Here is a 21,682-nt window from a genome sequence, read left to right on the forward strand (position 1 = left end):
CATTGAAACTAAGGTTAGTCTGCTTAAATCTGCATTTATGAATGTAAAATATAAAGGTACAGAAAAAGGAAATTAATACACAGGTCATGTTCTGAGGTATCCCTGATACCAAACATTTTATCAAATTTGGAAAATGTAAAAGAATCTCCAGTGACACTGTTGATATAAAAAAAACTTAGTTCATCCCACATGGCACACCGACATAGCCTGGCTAATAATTACTTTGTCAGCAGAGATACTAAAATAAATACCCGGGGTAGATACACATGAATTTGCTATGCACAAGTTTGATATGAGAAGAAAATCTTAGGATACCGGGTAGAAAATGATGAATATCTCCGTTAATGATTTCAGTATAAAGAAACCAGATGTGGTCCCTTGCACTTGAATATATATTTTGAACAGATATGATAGTCGTTAGCTTGCATCTGAGAAAGAACTGTGCGTCTCGAGTCAAAAACTGACAATAATTCTAGCTAATTCTGATTTATATGTGCCGAATTATATAGCGCAGTGTATAGGCCAATCGTTGAGGTAGTCTAAAAGAATATGACCTATGGCGTCCATGCTCGACCCACACATCAGCAAGGTCAGTAACCGGCTAATCGGGGCTATTGTCAGTAGCCTTAGTCAGATGTCCTTCGGCCCATGCGACTCAAAACTATTAAACAGGTCGATACAAAATGGCCATGCGTGGCGGTGGATTCAACCTACCATGGCGATTTCTGCCATGAAGATATCGGGGCGATGACACTGTGCATGGGAGACACATTCTTGTTTCAGGCAATTCATTACAAATGTAACAATTGGGTGATTCCACCCTACCAAGACATGATCTTAATCTTCCACAAACGTAGTGTGAATTTAAATAGGGTTATCTGAATGGGTGACTCCATTTGAAATATACACCCCATGTTTGGAAGATTGAGATCATGTCTTCCATAGGGGGTATATGGATTTCAACTGGAACAGCCCGTTAAAAACCTGGTCAAATTAAGGGGTGGGGTATGAACCTTTGGACAGTATTAATTGTGGGACATTGGAGCACATCAGACATATCGAATTGCATTCTGAATACGAAGAATGTCCTTCTGATATCAAATAATTTTGATTTTTGAATTTCGCAATGTAATACACATTTTATGGCAAAAGATTAAAAATTGATATTTTTGATATTTAACAGTACTCGAAGTAAACTTTATAAATCTGAAAATATGTACTTAAAGTGTATGTAGGTGGGATGAAAAGCCAACGATCAATTGAAAATTTTGACCTTTCGTATTGAAGATATGGATTTTTTTCCCAAAACACACACACAAAAATAGGTCTTTTGGGGACAAAAATCTATCTTTAATATGAAAGGTCAAAATTTTCAATTGATCGTCGGCTTTTCCTCCCAGCTACATACACTTTAAGAATATATCATTAGATTTATAAAAATTTACTTTAAGGACTGTTATATATCAAAAATGTGAAAAATATCAAATTTTAATAATTTGTCATAAAATTTGTATTATATCGTGAATTTCAAAAAATGTAAATTATTTGATATCAGAAAGACATTCTTCATATTCAGAATGCAATTTGATATGTCTGATGTGCTCTCATGTCTCACAAAAAATACTGTCGAAACCCGGGGTCGAAACGCTCATTCCAGATCCCGTAACCCAACACTGTAATAATAATCAAAACGCGTAATTTGTATTGTGATTGATTTCTTTACTTTACCTCTGTAATTTTATTTTCAGGAGATGTCTTACAGCTCGGAACCCCACACTCTTCCCCCATTTATGTCTCCACATCAGGAATGCGCCCTCCTGACTGCATATCTATCAACCAGTGGCGAGCTATCCTTGCAGCACAAAGGTAGCAGTAACCGAACAGTGGATCACAACAGTGGATTATCTGCGACATTCCCCGTCCTGCTGACCTGGCTTCTGTCCCTTGTTCCAAGGAATTTTGACTTCCTAGTGGCTCCGTGGACGATGATTGGATTGCTTCCAAACCGTTTATAGTGGTTGGTTTGCAGCAGTCGTGGCAAGGATCAGACTTGGTTTTGAACGCTGCCATAGTGCCATCAAACATGGAGGCCTTGATACAGCAGCAGAGTGCTAAGAAAGGCAAAGGTCGCAAAGACCTCCAAGATTGCTCACTTTTCCAGAAGCATGTGATCCAGTACTTGTCGAACAACACGCTCAACTCTGTTTGCGACTGGGTCCAAGATGTGTTCTCTCTAGCGGTAACAAGCGACGGACAGATGATTAAAGCCACCGAACAACGATACAGAGACGGCATTTTGCATGACGGCTCGTACATTCCACCTTTGCCTTTCATAAGCAATAAACCCCTCTCGACTTTCATCACTCTGAATCGCGACTTGAAAGCCACTCGCAAGGTTTTTGACACGTCACCGGGATTCTTTTGGCAAACGGTGGATTCCGATGAGCTCCAGTGCAATCAGTACTCAAAAGAAGAGTATGATAGTTCCACAGATGTGCAGAATACAATGAGTCTTGTGTACAGCTCTGTCTATAGAGACCCGAACAGTATGAACGGAGTACTTCATCGAGTCATCCAGGAAGGGCTAGATTTGAGCGGCGTCCGACTTGTGTATCCAACGGAAGATATGAGTCCTCTGCCTCCGAATATGTCCAGTACAACACAAGTGAGCATTATCCTCACACAGGAAGATGAAGTCTTTCAAGATCTAAGGAGAATTAACGAAGTAGGTCCCACATTGGCTTTGGGTTTGCGTGGTAGTATGGCACGCACAAGATGGTTGGATGCAGTAGGGCCGAGTGATCCACAGTTAGCACGACGCACTGATCCAAAATCTTTGATGGCACTGTTCGGTGGGAAATCGCGCGAAGAAGCCACCATTTATTGTCCACGTCAGCCAAGCAGAGTAAACCACGAGATGTGCATATGGTTTGGAGGGCGTGTTCCTGATACAGGTGTAGTGGATATCGGTATCAGTCAAATGCAAGCAGAACACAAGGTACGGGTGTCGAGTCCAAAAGGAAAGAAAGGGAAGAAGGGAAGCCATCAGCAGCAACACATAGATGCAAGCAGCAACAAGTTTCCTGTGGACATCAATGCATTCAGGTATTGAACATGTCAAATTTGTGACATAAGGCAAACAAAAAAAAAGGTTTGTTTGTCCATAGAGGCTTATGAAACAGTTGGGTCGGTAGGTCGGATTTTTTTTTTTTTACAGATATTGCACTTGAAACTGACAATTTGAAGACTGGTAAATAAGTCAAAACACACAGCGCTTTTACTGGTTCTGCATGTTATACTGTTCATTTTCTTTACATTTTCTTTCTTTAAATTTATACTAACCACTGTTTTACTAGCACATTCAACACAAATTCGACACGACCACGGTCGCCTTGACTCGCTGCCATTGTTGTGATGAACATGTTGTGAAAAAATGTGCGGTTTACGTAAATGAAGCTCAAACATGATAATATACAGGTTTTTAAAAAAAATAAAACACAGTATTATTTTTCTAAAACATGCGTCATCATCTTTATAAACTATTGTTACGATAAATTTATGGAAATAATAATGTTTTTAGAATTGAATTGTAAATATTCAGCAAATTTCTGACTCTGCGATATATTAAAATCTGTACATCAAATATACGTTGTACGCACTAGAAATATACAGAATTTCATGTCATTGAACAGTGCATTGTATTACACAACAGCAACAAAATTACAACAACAATACGAAATGTTGGAACTGAACTCCGCGGGCTCCACCTAGACTCTGTAAACATCCAAATACGCATGGGTACAGGAATTAATATTTCCGTTTTCCCACAATTTACTTTGTAGATGCATTTTTGAAAAGAAAAATATTGAAAAAATTGAAGAAAAAAAAACGGTCGGGACCAGGGTACACGGTCGGTCGGACGTGGACAAACAAACAATTTTTTTTGCCTAAATGTGATGCAATGCCTATTATGAGACACATTGCGAATAACCCCATTTATGAGCACAAATGTGGAAAAATATCAAATATTCAATAATGTACTTATGTGAGCTTGGATCTGAGATATCAAACCCAAAGGTTACAGACTCAAAATTACACCATATATAATATGGAAAGCAATATGGTAAATCTGCCATTTTGGTTTGTCGCACATGGAGGCATTGTAATGACCATGATTGAATCCCTTTTAACAGCAAAAATAAGCTAAAAATCGTCTAATTCACATGATTATTTTATGAGGAATGTCAGTTGGGTTTTTGCCACTCAACATTACAATAAAATCAATTATAATTAAGTTAAGTTAATACAATGGCAATGTTAATTAGCCGCTTCCTTCAAAATAGTGAATTTGACATTAAGCGTGTTATGTGCACAAGTTCCAGTCATGACAAATTGTACACGCTCACAAATAGCACGTATACTTGCTTCCATTAACTTGCTTTCACATGTAAGCTACAGTGTAAAAGTGGGGATTCATCACCGTTAAGAGTTGTTGAATGCTACTTTCAATTGGTACAGATTGAAACATGTATTCTTTTTTCCATTCCACCATAGACGTCCAGTATCTACGCTGGTAGCTACAACCAACAGTGATATCTTCTTGACCGTAGCTCCTGTAATACCACCACTCTGTGTGGCTACTGTGCTAGCTACATGCCAGAGCAGAGGGTTTCAGCTTAGAGGTATTCGAAGGGTTAGGCTCAATCACCACAAAGCTACATGTATAGGTACGTTGTGAGTCAATTGTACATGTCATTAATTATCTAACCCCCCCCCCCTCGTATGTAGCCAGTTGCAAAGGTTTCAGATCACAGATATTAGAAGAGTTAGGCTGAATCACTAGAAGGCTACATGCATATAGTCAGTGATAACTCTTGTAAATTGTACATGCAGGGACTGTCTTTTGGAATTTGCAGAAGAGCATTAAATAGCTCTTCTGGAGCCTTCAAGGGGAGCTGTTTAGAGCATTACAATAGAATGTAAGGAGAGAATGGTCAACAAAGGGGAGCTAAAAATCACTCTCCTATATCAGGATTAAGGAGAGCAGTAGAAAGCGATTGCTCTCGCTCTCCTCAAAAGGCAGTCCCTGTACATGTCATGATTACACCCTCCCCCTTGTGCGACTACTGTACTAGCTACATGCCAGAGTAAAGGCTTAAGCTTACAGGTATTCGAAGGGTTAGGCTGAATCACCACAAGGCTATGTGCATAGGTACAGTGTGAGTCAATAACAATTCTTGAAAATTGTACAATGTGTGTGTCATTAATAATGTATGTAGCTACTACTTGCTACATGCACATGCAAGAACAGGTTTCTGCCAGAAGCTATTGTAATTGTAAGTTTGGGCCGAATCACTACAAAGCCACATACATCTAGGTCAGGGTTCTCAATAGGTTGGTCCTTTGAACAGCTCTGAAATATACAGCAAACATAGCAAATCAAGGTGTATTTAGCCCTGAAACAGGGATCCTTGAAATGAGTTCAGCCCTCCGTGGCCTACCAGCAAATATAATTGAGAAACCTTGATTTAAGCTGTAAGTCAATAGCACTTGCAGATGCCTTTACACAGATATATCCATTTAAATTTTTTGCAGGCCTAGCAGGACCAGAGATCCGCATATACAGCCCAGTGTCTTGCACCACACCCACCTCACCAGCCAACCCCCAGGAAGACCAATTGAAGGAAGAGCTGGAAGCTGGGTTTGCCAATGCTACACACTCCCCCATGCCATCTTTAATTCTGCTGCTTAGGAAAGAGAATGCTATGCACCAATCAGCAAGCTTGATAGAATCCTTGATGGTGACATTGTCTATACAAGGTAAAGCAATTTATTAAACCAATATTATAAACTGCTCTTGAGAGTGATGATGGATTCTATTAATCCTAAAGCCATCTACATTTTCAAACACAGCTGAAGTTGTGTAACCCTGTGAGGGTTGTAGCTATATACGGTGGGTGGCACCGGGCATGGCTGCCTCTCCGCCCTGCACTCTGGTTAAGCCTGACTGCCTGGCACAGAAAAAACATACTCATAATTGCAAGAAAAAATACATTCATTGTTGTGTTTACAAAATATTCATGTTCCGGCACAGAGTATAATATCAGGATGTCAACCCAATGTGCAAAGCGTAATATGATACTGAACTGTACTAGGCTGACATTTTACATCATATTGCTTAAAAAACCAAGGCTGGATGTTTCTAAAATTAACCGTAATCACAAGCTCCTCACATTTTTCTATTGTGGCTTCATAAATACTATATCAACAGATTAATGGGGACTTAGCCAGCCATGCAGCATGGAGATATGGCCAGCTAATATGCATCCGATAGCACTGGGCTCTTTGTAATGTTGTTAGGAAAAACATGGATTGGTCAGTGGTTGTGAACATGGTTGTGGTATCCAAAAGAAAGATATCTGTATAAAAGGGTGGGCCGGTAGTTTGCACCCAGTGCTAAAACTCTGCAAGCTACAACCCTAAACCTTATTATTTATACAATCTTTGACTCGGTATAAGGAGGTGCTCATTTACACTGTCATTGCTTTGTTCTTTTTGACAGGCATGCTGAGCACCATAGCAGAAAACTGTCCCTCGGAGGTTCTCTCCTCAAATCTGTGCTTCCACATCTCGCCATACTCCGACACCTTACTCACCAGCCTGGGTGGCGACTTCACACGAATACCGGATGGGGATTACGGTCTCAGATCTGCCGGGGCATTCTACTCCAACACAGAGTTGGAGCAGATTGCCGTTGTGACGTTTTCTGGGACCAAGGCTCTCAAGGGGGTAGGAGGCATGCTGGGGAAGCTACTGGGCTTGTATCCAGTGGTAAGTAAATAATTAAGGGTTTGGAAAGTGTTGTAGAAGCACAGAGGTCAGGCTAGTGAAGTCCAGGCTTTTACTTTCCATGTGGTGAGATGTACAGGGCGTATCTTTTTCACAGGCTCACAGGCTGACATATTATCCACTGACACTTTTAGACTAAAAAATTGGCCAAAATTTACCAAAAGAGAGGAATTCTGCATTGCAAGTATTTTTTTTTAAGGCTCAGTCACCCACCTTTGCACAATATTTTTTGTGGGACGTGAGAGCACATCAGACACACCAAATTGCATTCTGAATACGAGGAATGTCATAAAATACCTAATATTTTTAGGTCTTTTGGGAAACTTCATGTATATTTTCATATGATGGTCGGCTTTTTATCCCAGCTACATACACTTTAAGTACATATCATTTGATTTTAAAGTTTACTTCAAGGACTGTTAGATGTCAAAAATGTCGATTTTTTTAAAAATAATTTGCCATAAAATTTGTATTATATCACGACTTTAAAAAAATAAGAATTATTTGATATTAGAAGGACATTACTCGTTTTCAGAATGCATTTGGTGTGTCTGATGTGCTCTCAAGTCCCACAAAAATACTATGCTGAAGTGGGTGACTGAGCTCTCAAGTTTTATGTAAAATAGATCAGAGAAATTATATTGTGTGTACATTATTTTTGCTTTGCTGCAGACATCTCAGAACCAGCCTCCTTCATCAATTGCCCAAGGACTTGAACTCCTAGGTATCAAGTGGCTACCATTACTTACCTCAGCACAGGCCAGAGAAATCACCCCCTATGAAGTCGGTGATCGCAACTGGCAACCTAGCATCCATACGTTAGCATCCAATCCTGCGCTGGTGTGCGTCGTTAGAGGCATCAACGCATTCCAGAATGTCACAAGTCAACTTGGAATCAGCCCACAACAAAACGCCTTCACCAATCAGGTGAAGTTTAATCTTGAAGTCCTGGTAGCGCCCTCTGCGGAGACCGCTTTCAGACAGGCCACGCTGTTCTTCCGGGATCCAGAGTTATTTGCGGATCCGTCGATGAGGGTGAACATGCCGTACTTACCTCCATTGCGTAACCCATCCTTGGAGGAGATGTCTATAACGAGGTTCGCCTGGGCGGATGAGGGGTCACCAAAGAGTGCAGGGAAGAAGAAAGGAAAAGGGAGACATGGCAAGGGAGTACTGGTGGTGGAAGAGTCGATCCTCAAGTCAATGTTAACAGGTGAGAATACATGATGTATTAAGCACAATACGTTTCTGAAGATTCTCATTCATCCAGATAGTAAATAATTTTGAAAAACTATAATCTGAGCAACTGGACTTACTTTCATGAGTGGGGAATTTTCACTTCAATCCTAAATTCATCATCAACCCTACTGATGTTCTGGCAGGAAAAGTTCATTGACCTGTGAAACAGATGTGTCACGCTAGGTCACAGTTGAGTTTAACACTGGTAATATATATATTGCTGAATTGTAGGCTCTCACCAAGTTGCAACCTGTTAACTAGGCAGGGAAAAATAAAACCTGTTATTATAGCTAAAATAATAGTTTCTCGATCATGAGAGCTCAATATGTATGCAATGACGATTGCGTCCGCGTACAACACCTACCACACACGCTTTGGGTAGCGCTGCATTTCCTGTGCGTGCACAATCGATCGCGCTATCATGTCATTCCACGCAGTACATTCATACTCTCATGATCGAGAAATTATTATTTTAGCTATAGTGAGACAAATTGCCAAACAATTGGAACTGACCAAGTGTATAATAATTTGTGAAGTGCACCATGCAAGAAAGGGGTGTATATAATGCCAGTGGCGTAGATTTCTTTTTGACATTGGGGGGGATGAAGTTGGAAAAAAATCTTGAAGTATAGTCAATGCAGCACCCTTTGGCGACACAATTAGTTTATGATATAAATGCGCGCGAAGCGGGCGAAAATTTGTGCTATTTTGAAGCTAAACTGATGAAATATGGTGAAAAAGTAGATTAAATGCGCGCAAAGCGCGCGAAAATTTGCACTTTTGGGGCTAAAATGTGCAAATATGAGGTTAATTTGGTCAGAAACCCATTACAGGCGTCAACATTGGGGGGATGATTGTATGGACCATCCCCCTGGTAAAATATTGGGGGATAAATCCCCCATCCCCCCGGGATCTACGCCTATGTATAATGCAGATGAAAATTAGTATTTTTCTTACCAAGCAGTTTAGAAGAGTACTTATTATCCTTGTGTGCAATTACTGAAAGTTTGACTGTTTTTATCATGTGTGGTATATCAATATGGATGTGCTACAAAAGGGCCTCATTTTATGAAAACTGTTACAGCTTCAAATGACCAGATATCGCTTCAATATTATACAAATAGTTACTGCTCATGAGGGATCTGGTGGAATCTATTGTCCCCGAGGTGAACTGGAGACCGTGAGCCTACTATTTTCTCGAGACCGCCAGGTCGAGGAAAATAGTAGGCTCACGATCTCCAGTTCACCGAGGGGACCAATAGATTACACCAGATCCCGAATTTAGAGCAGTAAATATTTGTTTTATATCCTTCATTAATATATTATTTGTTCATTAATTGGTTAAAATAATAGAAAACGCGAGGCCTTTATCATAGTCATAGGCCTCGGTGTAAATCTAGGCTAGGCCTAGTCAAGGCTAGGCTGGCCTCGCTTTGTTTGATTGAATGCACGTAGGCCTACATGCACAAAACACGTACACAGTTGAGTGGCTAAAGCTTACCGTGAAATTGTTGTAACCTCTACAATACCACCGTGAAACGAGTAACCATGTTCTCTGTCAGTATTTTGCCATCAATATTAAGATACTAATCCTGATGTAACTCAGATTATGGCATGAAACCGCCGTATTTTAGCTGCACTTCTGTGCTGCTTGTGTGCTTCGTAAGACAACACGACTTGCGACACATTAATACCCCAGAACCGACTGTGATATCCCGCGTGTGTGGCGAGTTGCACGGACCACTAGGAACTGCGGCGCGGGTATGAGGTCATCTGGCGCTCAGAGGAGATAGTAAAACTATTTCCGGGAGATAGTACTTTGAATAGTACCTCGTTCCCTCATTAATCGGCTTTTTGACTGCTTTGCAAAAATAGCAAAACTTTTTTTGGTCACATGATACTCGTTTAACCAATTAACGAACGAGAATATATTAATGAAGGATATAACATTCATTATATTAGGTCCAAGGCCTCTCAACACTGTTCTTGTCATCAAACCGTATGCTGTGCGCAGACATCTACCCAAGATATTGAAGAGAACCATCCAAGAAGGCTTCACCATCGTGGCAATGAGACTGACCGTACTGACCAGTGACCAAGCCAAGGCTTTGTTATCAAAGGCTGACCAACAGGTGAGTATTAACTCTTGGGGGTGTTGCAATATTTATGGGGAAACCTAAATTCCATAGGCATTTTACCCAAAAGCACATCTCTTCCTTGCCATCAATCAACGTGTCCATCAACTCTGGGATTTGATTAAAGAGAAACCAAAATTAGAACCCAAAATCATTGATATGCAGAACTGAAAGCTTGAAAAGTGCCCATAATATCAATGTGTAATAGCAGTAATACTTTGATAGGTATGCACATCTAAGACTGGTGTGTACTTCACATAAAATGCCCTTCGTAATAGGAGTATGACTTTGATAGGTGTATACTTTAAAAAGTTTATACAATGCATTCTTGTTGCTCGCGAGCTATTTACTGTGTTGAAACATCAATTTCATATTTGTGTTTTCATCATTAGTTGGGCTGCCTTTTTTTCTTTCATTTTCTTCTTTTTTTAATCCAACAGAATGACTTTTTACAAGCCATGCACTTGTTGCACTTGACCTCTGGCCCTGTGGTCATCTTATGTTTGCAAAAGAAAACGCTATCAAGAAACTACTCAACACCTTAGGACCAGCACACCCACAGGAGGCACGCAAGATGAGCCAATTCCTATGGAGGGCACTGTATGGTGCTGATCCTATTAATAACGCTTTGCATGGTAAGTAAGATTTATGGGTGACATTCGTCAAAGCTTCCATTAAATGTTATGAATAATGGTTATTATAATGATTGTATATGGAGATTGACTGATGTAGAGCCTAAACATAAACAATTCTTTCATACACAGTTTAAATTCTTTTGACTTGTGTTACATGGATCCTGTTGTTACTTTAAACCCTCATGGTCCCATGCAGTAATAAAAATTCAAGTTGTACCTTTTATCAGGATTCACCATCACCATCATCAACACTACTATATGTAACACTATTATCATCATCATCATCACTACCATCATCATCATCATCATCATCATCATCATCAACATCATCCACCATCATCATCAACATCATCCCTACCATCATCATCATCCCTACAATCATCATCAGAAGCCACAGCATCTCTACCACCATTATATCTTCCCTATTGTCATCATCATCTATCATTATTGTTATATTATAAATTTGCTATTTGCTGCCATTTATTTGTATATTTTCAGGTTCATTAAGCTACTCAAGGGCAGTTACAGAACAGAAGCTACTATTTCCTGACGGAGTGTGCTGTGCAGAAACACCTGATCTCAAAGCTGATGAGGTATGCCATCGTAAACAAATACCACTCAACTAAATAAAATATCAGCTTAAAATCTTCTAACGTTTATCAGTGTTTGGACATCAACTTTGTACATTTATTTTATTATTTGTTAGGGGCATGTTTGGCGCAGTGGTACGGGCTTTTTCTTGTAATCGGTGGATTGCGAGTTCGAGCCCTGGCGGTGCCATCGCGTTGTGCTCTAGGGCAAGACACTTTACCTTTCTTGCCTCTCTCTACCCAATGGGGACCTGATATGAATATTGTCCATTGAGCGCCGCCCAAAGATATGCGCATGCCTTGGGCATTGTATGGCAGCTGACATTATTCTAACAACAGCGGAATAAATGTAAAGTGCTTATGTTATGTTTGTTGATGCGCCAGTCTGGCTGCACTACTCTTTTGCTCTCCCAACTTTTTATATTTTGGGCTGTTTCTACTGTGCTTTTTGTTTTCTACCATACACCATTGCAAAGATTAAACTGTCGTGATCAAACTGATCTACTTGATTTGGTCTATTTTGTCTGAATTTTGATGAATTTGGATGAAATTCATATTTTCTGTGGTTTGTGATAACATACATCATTCACATTGCACTGGAATCCATAGTTTTCTACTTCATTAGTTCATAGACACTTGGTTGCACATGGCATGCTTAGCATTGTGGATTGTTTATATCACCATTTTGGTTCAAGGGGACTTGATCATCATGCCTCCATTGATTTCTTACTCCAGATTGGATTTATTGGGATTGATGCCAGAAAAGTGTCAATTACCCTTTCAACTTATGAAACTTTGAAGGAGCTCAACATTTGTGGTGTTCAGCGGACTCAGCGTGGTTGCAGTGGTGGTAGATCTAATCACTTCACGCCCAACAAGCTACCAACTGTTGCAAGTGATAATCCACCTGTACTCAACAGCACAAAATCAGCACCCAGTAGAAATGAAAATCTAAACTTGAGCCTATGGAATGCCCAGTCCGTGGGTAATAAATCAAATGACATTTGTGAGTATGTAATCACCCATGATATAGATATACTGTGTCTTACAGAGACTTGGATGAAACCAGATGACCCTGTCATTATCAGGGAAATGTCACCTCCTGGTTACACTTTTATAAATACTCCTCGTGTTTATGCATCTGGTGACACTCATGGCGGAATTGGGATCCTCTTTAAACAACAAATTGGACTCTGCCATCTTACGAACATTGACATACCTACATTCACAACATTTGAATATACTGTTGTGTCCAACATGTCTCGCTCATTTTACATCATCATTGTATATAGACCATCGCCATCTGCTGTCAATAAGTTCAAATTGTCATCTTTCCTTCTTGAAATAGAGGATTTCATTGACTGTGTGAACTTACTGCCTGGCAAAGTCCTACTTGTTGGAGATTGGAATGTGCACTTTGATTTGCCTACCAAGAGTGATGTTAAACGTGTGTCTACTTGCCTGTCATCAGTTGGCATGAGTCAACATGTGACCGAGCCAACACATAGGAGTGGCCATATCCTTGACGTTGTTGTAACCAGAGTTTCTGACAACTTAATTCATGATATCTGTGTTGATTGTGTCACTTTCACCATAGATCACTTTATGGTTAACTGCTCCATTAACTTATCCAAACAGCGCCCATCTAAAACTGTTCGGACCTTTCGAGATATAGAAGCATTGATCATCAACGCTTCTCAGAAGATCTTTCTATGAAAATGCTGGCTATCTCATGGAAGTGTTATTCCAATGTTGACGATTTGTTCAATGAATATAACCGCTCTTGCCTAGAAGTTCTTGACAGCCATGCTCCGTCAATAACAAGGAGGTCAAGTATGTCACACCAACCGGGTTGGTTTGGTGATAAAGTTAATGAAGCCATTAGAGAACGCAGGCGCTGTGAGCGGAAATGGAGGAAGTCTCGGTCATCTATTCATCGTGAAGAATTCCTCACCTCAAAACAGACTGTCAAGGACCTTGTAGCTGAATCAAAAACTGAGTATTATAAGAACAAATTTGAGACGTCTTGTAGTGTTAAGGACATGTACAATGTTGTTAACGAGCTCCTCAACAAGGACTCAAATCCTATCCCTGATACAGAGAATCCTGTTGATCTTGCAAATGCTTTTGGTAAATATTTTATTGGCAAGGTCAACAAGATCAGGGACGAGGTTGACAAATCTGTGGTTAATGATGATGTGAATGTTTTTAATATCTCATCTGGTAGTGTAAGTGCTAACATTGCATTCAATCATTTTACCCATGTGTCAGATGACGAGTTGTTACAGGTTATAACAAAGTGTCCAAACAAACAGTGTGTTCTGGATGTTCTCCCCACATGGCTCATAAAACAACATGTTAATATCTTGCTCCCTACACTCACAAAAATTGTGAATATGTCTTTGTCCACAGGAACCCTCCCAGAAGATCTGCACAGAGCGGTCATTACTCCTGTATTGAAAAAGCCATCGCTCAATAAAAATGAACTTAAGAATTACCGCCCCGTTGCCAATCTCCAGTTAACATCTAAGATCATTGAAAAATGTGCTGTTTCCCAACTGAAACATCATATTGATGAACATGATCTTGCTGAGCCAATGCAATCGGCATACAGGACCCATCACAGCACTGAGACGGCTCTTGCCCGTGTTCACAATGATTTTTCCCATGCCCTGGATAGTCAACAGGCTGTTCTCCTCATTATGCTCGACCTCTCTGCAGCGTTCGACACTGTCGATCGTAAAATTCTGCTGCAGAGGGTCGCTGATGAGTTTGGTATCACTGGTGTTGCACAACAGTGGCTCTCATCCTATCTCGAGAATAGATCTTGCCGTGTTGCTGTAAGCGGTGCATATTCAAATGACATCTTGCTTCAGCATGGCCTACCTCAAGGGTCGGTTATTGGACCACTTGGGTTTGTTCTATACACTCACAATGTTGGTCGCATCATTCGCCATCACCATCTGATGTACCATGTTTATGCTGACGATATACAAATATATTTACCCGTTGATCCTACAATTCCTGGTAATATTTCATGTGCTATTTTTAAGATTTCAATGTGTTAGGGATATTAACGCATGGATGATAACAAACAAACTTAAGTTAAATCCCGATAAAACAGAGTTTTTGTTATGTCATCTTCTCATCATAAATCCCGGTTGCAGGATGTCACCTTCAATATTGGTGATGATATCATTCCTCAATCATCCAATGTGCGAAACTTGGGTTTTATTTTTGATAACCAATTGAATATGGACAAACATATAACTAACCTGAGCCAAACCATAAACTGGCAAATACGTTAATCTGTACAGAATCCGGAAGTATATCGATCAAGACACCTGTGCCAATATTGTCAGAGCCATGATTTTATCCCCGCCTGGACTACTGTAATGTTTTGTTCAACAATATTATAAAAAGGATATTGATCGATTACAACGGCTCCAGAATAAATGTGCCCGCTTAGTCTTCTTGTCGCCGAGACGCACTTCCATCAGTCCCCTGTTGAAAGAACTCCATTGGCTTCGTATAAAGGATCGCATTACTTTCAAAACTCTGCTTTATATAAGTCACTGAATGGGCTGTGTCCCCGGTATATCGATGAGTGCCTAACTGTTAAACTTCCTCATGAGGGCTCAGTCACCACACGCTAGGACCACGGTCTCAATCTTCGTGTACCAAGGACGAACAATGGTGCCGGGGACAGGGCCTTTTCAGTGGTTGCTCCTTACAAATGGAACTCAATCCCCCTAAATATCTGCAGTGCCCAAACTGTCACCGGGTTCAAATCCCTTCTGAAAACATACCTTTTCTCATGATGTTGCTTTTGTTTGTTTTGTTTTGTTTTCTTTGTTTTCTGCGCTTTGTATCCTCTGGCATTAGGCGCATTATAAATGCCGTGTTACTTACTTACTTACTTACTTACTTTGGTACATGTGCACATGTGAAAGGCGCTGTATAATTACCAACATTTTTCTTTTATTTTAATTTATTAGATATCTTAAAACTTGGACTTTTTATGTTAAAGCCTATGGTTAGCTTGCAGAGCATTATCGTCTTGGCCTGTTCAAACGATGTTGAAGTACGGTCTGCAATCTAGTCATCCATGGCATAATGCCAACAAGCTTGATACATAGCATGGGTAACAAAATACAAAGGAATCTTAATATTCTTGGGCATCGGCTGAATAAAATTACATAAAGGGCAAATATGTGGCAGCTATGGGAATATGGCGGAATGAATCCCCTGTCTCGCAACTTTCGTGTTACCAATAATATTTTGTTTATTTGCTTGTTCATTTGTTTGCTTGTTTTCTGCTTTCTCTGTAATAATAGATCCCTTGTCCAGCTGTAGACTCCATTATGGGAACCCAGAATGCCAACAGACGTAGCTTTTCTGTCAAAACCTACCCAGTGCGGATGGATTCAAATGAGAGCATTTCATCAGTCAGTAGTAATCATGCATTACAAGATGGCGACACTGCATCAACACAAAGCTCAGGTAAGCTTCACTTGTTTATAATAAGACTGTTATGGGAAGTCAGAAGACAAAACCCACCCAATATGAATGGATTCAAATGAGAGCATGTCATCTGTCAGTAGTAACCTTGCATTGCATGACGGTAGCACTGTAACCACACAAAGCTCAGGTAAGATTGACTTGTTTAAAAAGATCCTGTTATGGCAAAACTCACATTGGTGCACATTGCCTGTCACTTAGCAAGCGAGGGAATATTACTCTCGCCTGCAGCTCCATGTAGACTCTGTTGTGGGAAGGTAAATTGTCTATGTTGTGCAATCAGAATCCCACTTCTGTGCTGTACCAGCACCAAATCAGCAGGCTGCTGAAAGACCATGTCAAGTACTAAAGATATTAGCAGCATTTGACCTTAGTCACATTTAAGATCATGGCATGTGATCCAGAGCAATTCCACATGAAAACTGCATGAAATATTTTTATAATGCAGCAATTCTTTTTCTTTAACATTGAACAGGTGTTAGCACCAGTACTATCGACCTCCTGCTGTCCCAGCACAGCGCCCTCTGTCAAATCAACTGTCTCGTCTTGACGCCACCAGTTCAACTCTTCAGTGTCAAAGGTCACAAGCAAGGTCATGTTCAGGTGATTGATAGCTTACTGTCTCACGGCTTTGAGATTGTTGCAATGCGTATGGTTTGGTTTCATCGTCAGCACGCACATGAATTTGTCAGCATCTGCACCAAGCAGTATCCAAAGCTGGTAAGGGCAATATTGTAAACTCTGTTTGTTTCAATCATATAGTTTTTATACTGGTGGTTAAAAGAAATTAGTGGGAATTTATTATGGTTATCTGTTTCAGATGTAATATCACCTGTATACATTTTAGCGGTATAATGGTTAATTGATGAGACAAGTGCCCTGTTCAGCTTTTGGCAAATCTTGATAAGATCTATTTTGATCCATTGCATTCACATTCAAAAGTATATCGTCGGCAGAGTGCAACACTATCGTAAGTGCAGTAAAATGTAATAGCTGCCTTTTGTAAATCACACATGTAGTTGGGTGTTTTTGGTTAAAAGTAAGTACATTTATTGAAATGTTGCAAATGGCAGCTATTGCATTCTGCTGCACTTACGATAGTGTTGCACTCTGCCGACGATATGTAACATGTCTACAACCATAAACATAAAAATATTAGGTTGAAATCTGATTTCATTAGCTGACTGGAGGGAAAGAAGAATAACGTTTTATAAAACCTTCCTTTTGTTTTCTTTCCATTTGTCAAATTTTAAGCCATAGATACATTTACCCTCCCCTCCCTTGGTCGCTGGCCGTGCCATTGTAGTATGACAATTAGTAGATCCTGCACACCTGTGTTTTAAGGAGGACATTTTACAATTTAATGTATGAGCTCTGATAAGTAAACTATTTCTCACTTAATTATGTCAGCATTTTCTTTTTTTTTCTTTGTCAGATTGACATTTTATGTCATGGTCCCAGTATTGTAATAGCTGTACAAAGAGACAATGCTGTCAGTTGTTTTGAATCGGCCATGGGAAGGTGAGTGCATTATGATGAATAATACTATCATGAATATCACTACAAATAGCAAGACAACTATACCGCACAGAAAAAGTATCTGTGCACTTAAAACAAAGAACAATAATTGCTGCTTTGAATTCTTGGAACGGATTTAAAGTGAAGTATTATTGTAAAATTCTTATATTTCAAGAACGAAGTAGTCCATTTTCAAAATTAAAAAGTATTTGAAAGCTGCCTTGCTATGTATATGTACAACTGTTTAAACCGGTCAGTTTTGTTTGGTTCAGAGCACTAAAATACTGTAAACTAAAAATATCTTTATAATTCAGTTTATTGATTTTATATATTTCTCAATTGATCTTTTCGGTAAATCACATAAGCTTTTGCAAGTAGACCTGAAGTGTCGTCATTTGACGTCACATGGATGCACACATCGTTTAGTGAACATCGCTACTGCACATTTCAAAGCTGTGATGTCAAATGACGAAAAGTATGTTCCCAATGTATAATTATTATTCATTCACAACAATCACTTTGTTTGCACAGTTCCTATGAGCAAGATTCCATCATGACCAGATATGGCGAGCACATCCTACGTGCAAAGGACACAAAACAGGTAAGTTTATTATTATTATTATTTTTTATTAACGGCATCTTTATAGAGGGTAGCCCAGATCAGTGAACAAAGTACTGCTTTCCACTGGGGCCCTCTTTACATATACAAAGTTATAAAAAATATACAAATATTGAAAAATAAAATTTCCTTAACCTTAAATTACAAAGCACTTAAAATACCAAGAAAACTGTTTAAATTGCACTTTTGTAAATTGCATGCATATCAATAAAATAAAGTCTGCACAAAAAGCAACGCAGCTGCCACAAATACGCCTATAGTTCCAGAACCAAATAGTTGCTCCCACAATATCCCAACATAATAAGTCAATCAGTAAAAGGCTTAGGAACATGGAACAACACCTTAAAGAATTAGGAGCTACACAGGCATTAGAGGTGGGATTAGTAGATGTTGGGATTAGGATCATTACTTGAAAGTTATTATCTTTAAAAAGTTGTTTTCATTGCTGGCATTGATTTTTTTTTACAAACCATACGAAAGCTTGAGGGTTCAGCTTTGTGGTTTTAGAACTGCCCTTTTTTTTATTTCTGTAGCCCACAAAGTAACCACCTTGTTAGATGGTGAGCTCCAACCAGTGTAAGTTGAACACAAATTCTTAGTCAGTGGGAGTGGTCTATTAGTAGACACATAATCTGATTGGACAATCGCATGATTTTGGGTGTTGTCTATCAGGCTGTAGACGACCCCACGTCATCATGAGTGTTGATAACGCGTAACACGTTCATAGAGGTGTGGCGTATGTATCGCGTTGTATGCGTGAGCGCAGTGCGGAATACTCGCACATGCTAGCAGTACGTGCAACTAAAAGATGTGAAGTTTTTATGATGGCAACTTAATTTTTGCTTTAAAAAATGGTTTACAGTTATTAAAATAATATTTAACTGACTAAGAATGAGAATAAGCGATAGGAATTTTTATTTTGCCTATCCTCTACCTATGATAGAGCGACAGGCAGGTCCAATATTTTTATCGTAGTGGATACCACTACTCAAAATATTGGACCTGCATGTCGTCTATCATAGGTAGAGGATAGGCAAAATAAAAATTCCTATCGTTTATTCTCTAAATATATCACATGCTCATCCCACACGGAATCAACTTGTCATGATGGTTTTGATACCAGTTTGAGAATTGTTCAGGATTCTGTGTTGAAATGTATACCTACTGGTCAGTCCGGATTGGTAGAAATTTTGATTGGGCAAAAACAAGCTATGCAGGTTTGTTCAGGCTGGGAGTTTTAAAAAAGCATGCCCAGCTCTTCATTTCCTCAAGAACCTCTCTTTCCAAAGACTCATTTATTTAATATGAAGCTTTTAGCTATACCATAAATTTTTATGACTGCACAGTGATACCGCATTTTCTGATATTAAATTGGTGCTCACATTTTGTGTTACACGATTGACATACCCATGCTCGTGGAAAGACCAAAGCAGGAGTAATTGATTGAGTTAAGCATTTTGTTGTTATATACCTCTGCCAAACATGATAAAAATGATTATGTTGATTGACTGGTTTCCAAATGGTAACAACTTATTTATTTTGGTACTTTGGCACTCAAAAAGCATCCAAAAAGCTTAATATTACATAATGATATTGGATGGCTTATTTTTGTTTATAATACAAGAATATACCGCATTCATCATGAAAGTACCGAGCTCGCTTTGGCAGGTTTGGTATTTTCATGACTCCTGCAGTGTATCCTCTTATCAAACTCAAAGCAATCCAAAATTAGATAAATACTCATCAGAGCTACATTTGTTTAGATCACCCACTCATGTCTCCTGAAGCAAGAAAATTTACAATTTCTATGTCGTAACTACTTGCGTCTTTATTTATTTTGTTTCAGGCCTCCAAGCATCTAGAGTTCTTCTTTGATGAGCTAGCACCAAGGAGCCAAGGTCAGATCCTTGCCACTGAATAACTATGATTGTAAGATGTTGGCTGGTACAGTGTGTCGTTGCTAAAAAGGAAATGCAGTGATTGCATAGACTTTGTATTTTTAATAGCACCAATCATTGGAACCAGTAGATGTCTATCCAATTTCACGTGATGGAAACCTTGGTGCTCTTTTTTGGAAGAGAAAGGCAACACGTGATGAGAGTAAACTGAAGCTGACATTGCCATTAAACCTTGCAAATAGCAATTAAGAGGTATAATTGGGTATTATCTTCATGTAAGTCTATTAGGCCAAAAAAAGGAAAGTCTGTCTCAGACTCCTGCGCGCATTTCTATGTGAACTCCAATTAGCGCTTGCGCGTTGGCCGTAAAAAAATTTTTTTTTACCATATGTTCAATTTTTTGTTGTTTTCAGTATCATATTGCGATCCAATTTGGTCTTTTATTTTTGCAGTTTGTTTGATGTTTTTGTACACATTTCGCCATGATTGTAAAAGAGACAATCAAAACTATTCATTGTGTGATTGTATATTACTATGTTTCTGTAAAAAAAAAAAAAAAAGTACATAAACATTGTGCCTTGACTGTAAAAAATATATATATATCGCATAGCTCATTTTCTCAAGAAAAAAAAAGCATTTACCAAATGTGTCTCAGACAGACTTTTTTTGGCCTTATTAGCCTAGTTTATGGAATAAAGCTGTATAATCCCTCAATGAAGTCTTGACAATAGGCTTAACGTCATGACATAGAATCAGCCTAGTATCAAGACATGGATGACACAGCCTACAGAATAAAGCTGTATAATCCCTCAATGAAGTCTTGACAATAGGCTAATGTCATGACATAGAGTTAGCCTAGTATCAAGACATGGATGACACAGTTTACAGAATAAAGCTGTATAATCCCTCAATGAAGTCTTGACAATAGGCTTAACGTCATGACATAGAATCAGCCTAGTATCAAGACATGGATGACATAGCTTACAGAATGAAGCTGTATAATCCCTCAATGAAGTCTTGACAATAGGCTTAACGTCATGACATAGAATCAGCCTAGTATCAAGACATGGATGACACAGTTTACAGAATAAAGCTGTATAATCCCTCAATGAAGTCTTGACAATAGGCTTAACGTCATGACATAGAATCAGCCTAGTATCAAGACATGGATGACATAGCTTACAGAATGAAGCTGTATAATCCCTCAATGAAGTCTTGACAATAGGCTTAACGTCATGACATACAGTTAGCCTAGTATCAAGACATGGATGACACAGTTTACAGAATAAAGCTGTGTAATCCCCCAATGAAGTCTTGACAATAGGCTAATTTAGTGTAGGCTTACATGAAGGATAGACAGAATAATGTGAGTGAAAGTGTTATAGAAGACCAGCATATACAGTAAGCCAACAATTTAAGGTACCAGTTAAAGGAGGATTTCGTGATCCTAGCATCCTCTTTTTATGACATTTTTCAGTAGATATCCACGAAAAAAGCTTATTTCCAAAATTTCAGTTGATTCCGATTTTGCGTTTGCGAGTTACGCATGATTATGTGTATTACACTGCTCCATAGACAATGTGTTGTAATTTCGTTCTGGTGCACCAGAACGAAATTTAAATTGGCGATATTTTTGCTAAGCGAATTAATCTGCAAGAAATATTTACATAAACATTAT

The 21,682-nt window shown here is 39.1% G+C and overlaps 1 protein-coding gene across 1 annotated transcript in view; it reads left to right on the top strand.

Annotated features, from left to right (window-relative positions):
* Positions 1-20,531, top strand: part of LOC140169181 (dynein axonemal assembly factor 8-like) — a 50,141-nt gene extending 29,610 nt beyond the window's left edge. The window contains 15 exon segments of the mRNA XM_072192438.1: positions 1,749-1,980; positions 1,983-3,105; positions 4,555-4,727; positions 5,596-5,820; positions 6,563-6,831; positions 7,522-8,062; positions 10,051-10,220; positions 10,664-10,730; positions 10,733-10,858; positions 11,357-11,451; positions 15,786-15,951; positions 16,445-16,689; positions 17,405-17,490; positions 18,019-18,088; positions 19,953-20,531. Coding sequence (XP_072048539.1) covers positions 1,749-1,980; positions 1,983-3,105; positions 4,555-4,727; positions 5,596-5,820; positions 6,563-6,831; positions 7,522-8,062; positions 10,051-10,220; positions 10,664-10,730; positions 10,733-10,858; positions 11,357-11,451; positions 15,786-15,951; positions 16,445-16,689; positions 17,405-17,490; positions 18,019-18,088; positions 19,953-20,027 — 3,663 coding nt within the window. The 3' untranslated portion in view covers positions 20,028-20,531.
* Positions 20,532-21,682: the final 1,151 nt, after the last annotated feature.

Source organism: Amphiura filiformis, chromosome 14, assembly GCF_039555335.1.
Source record: "Amphiura filiformis chromosome 14, Afil_fr2py, whole genome shotgun sequence".
In the NCBI taxonomy this organism is placed as follows: Eukaryota; Metazoa; Echinodermata; class Ophiuroidea; order Amphilepidida; family Amphiuridae; genus Amphiura; species Amphiura filiformis.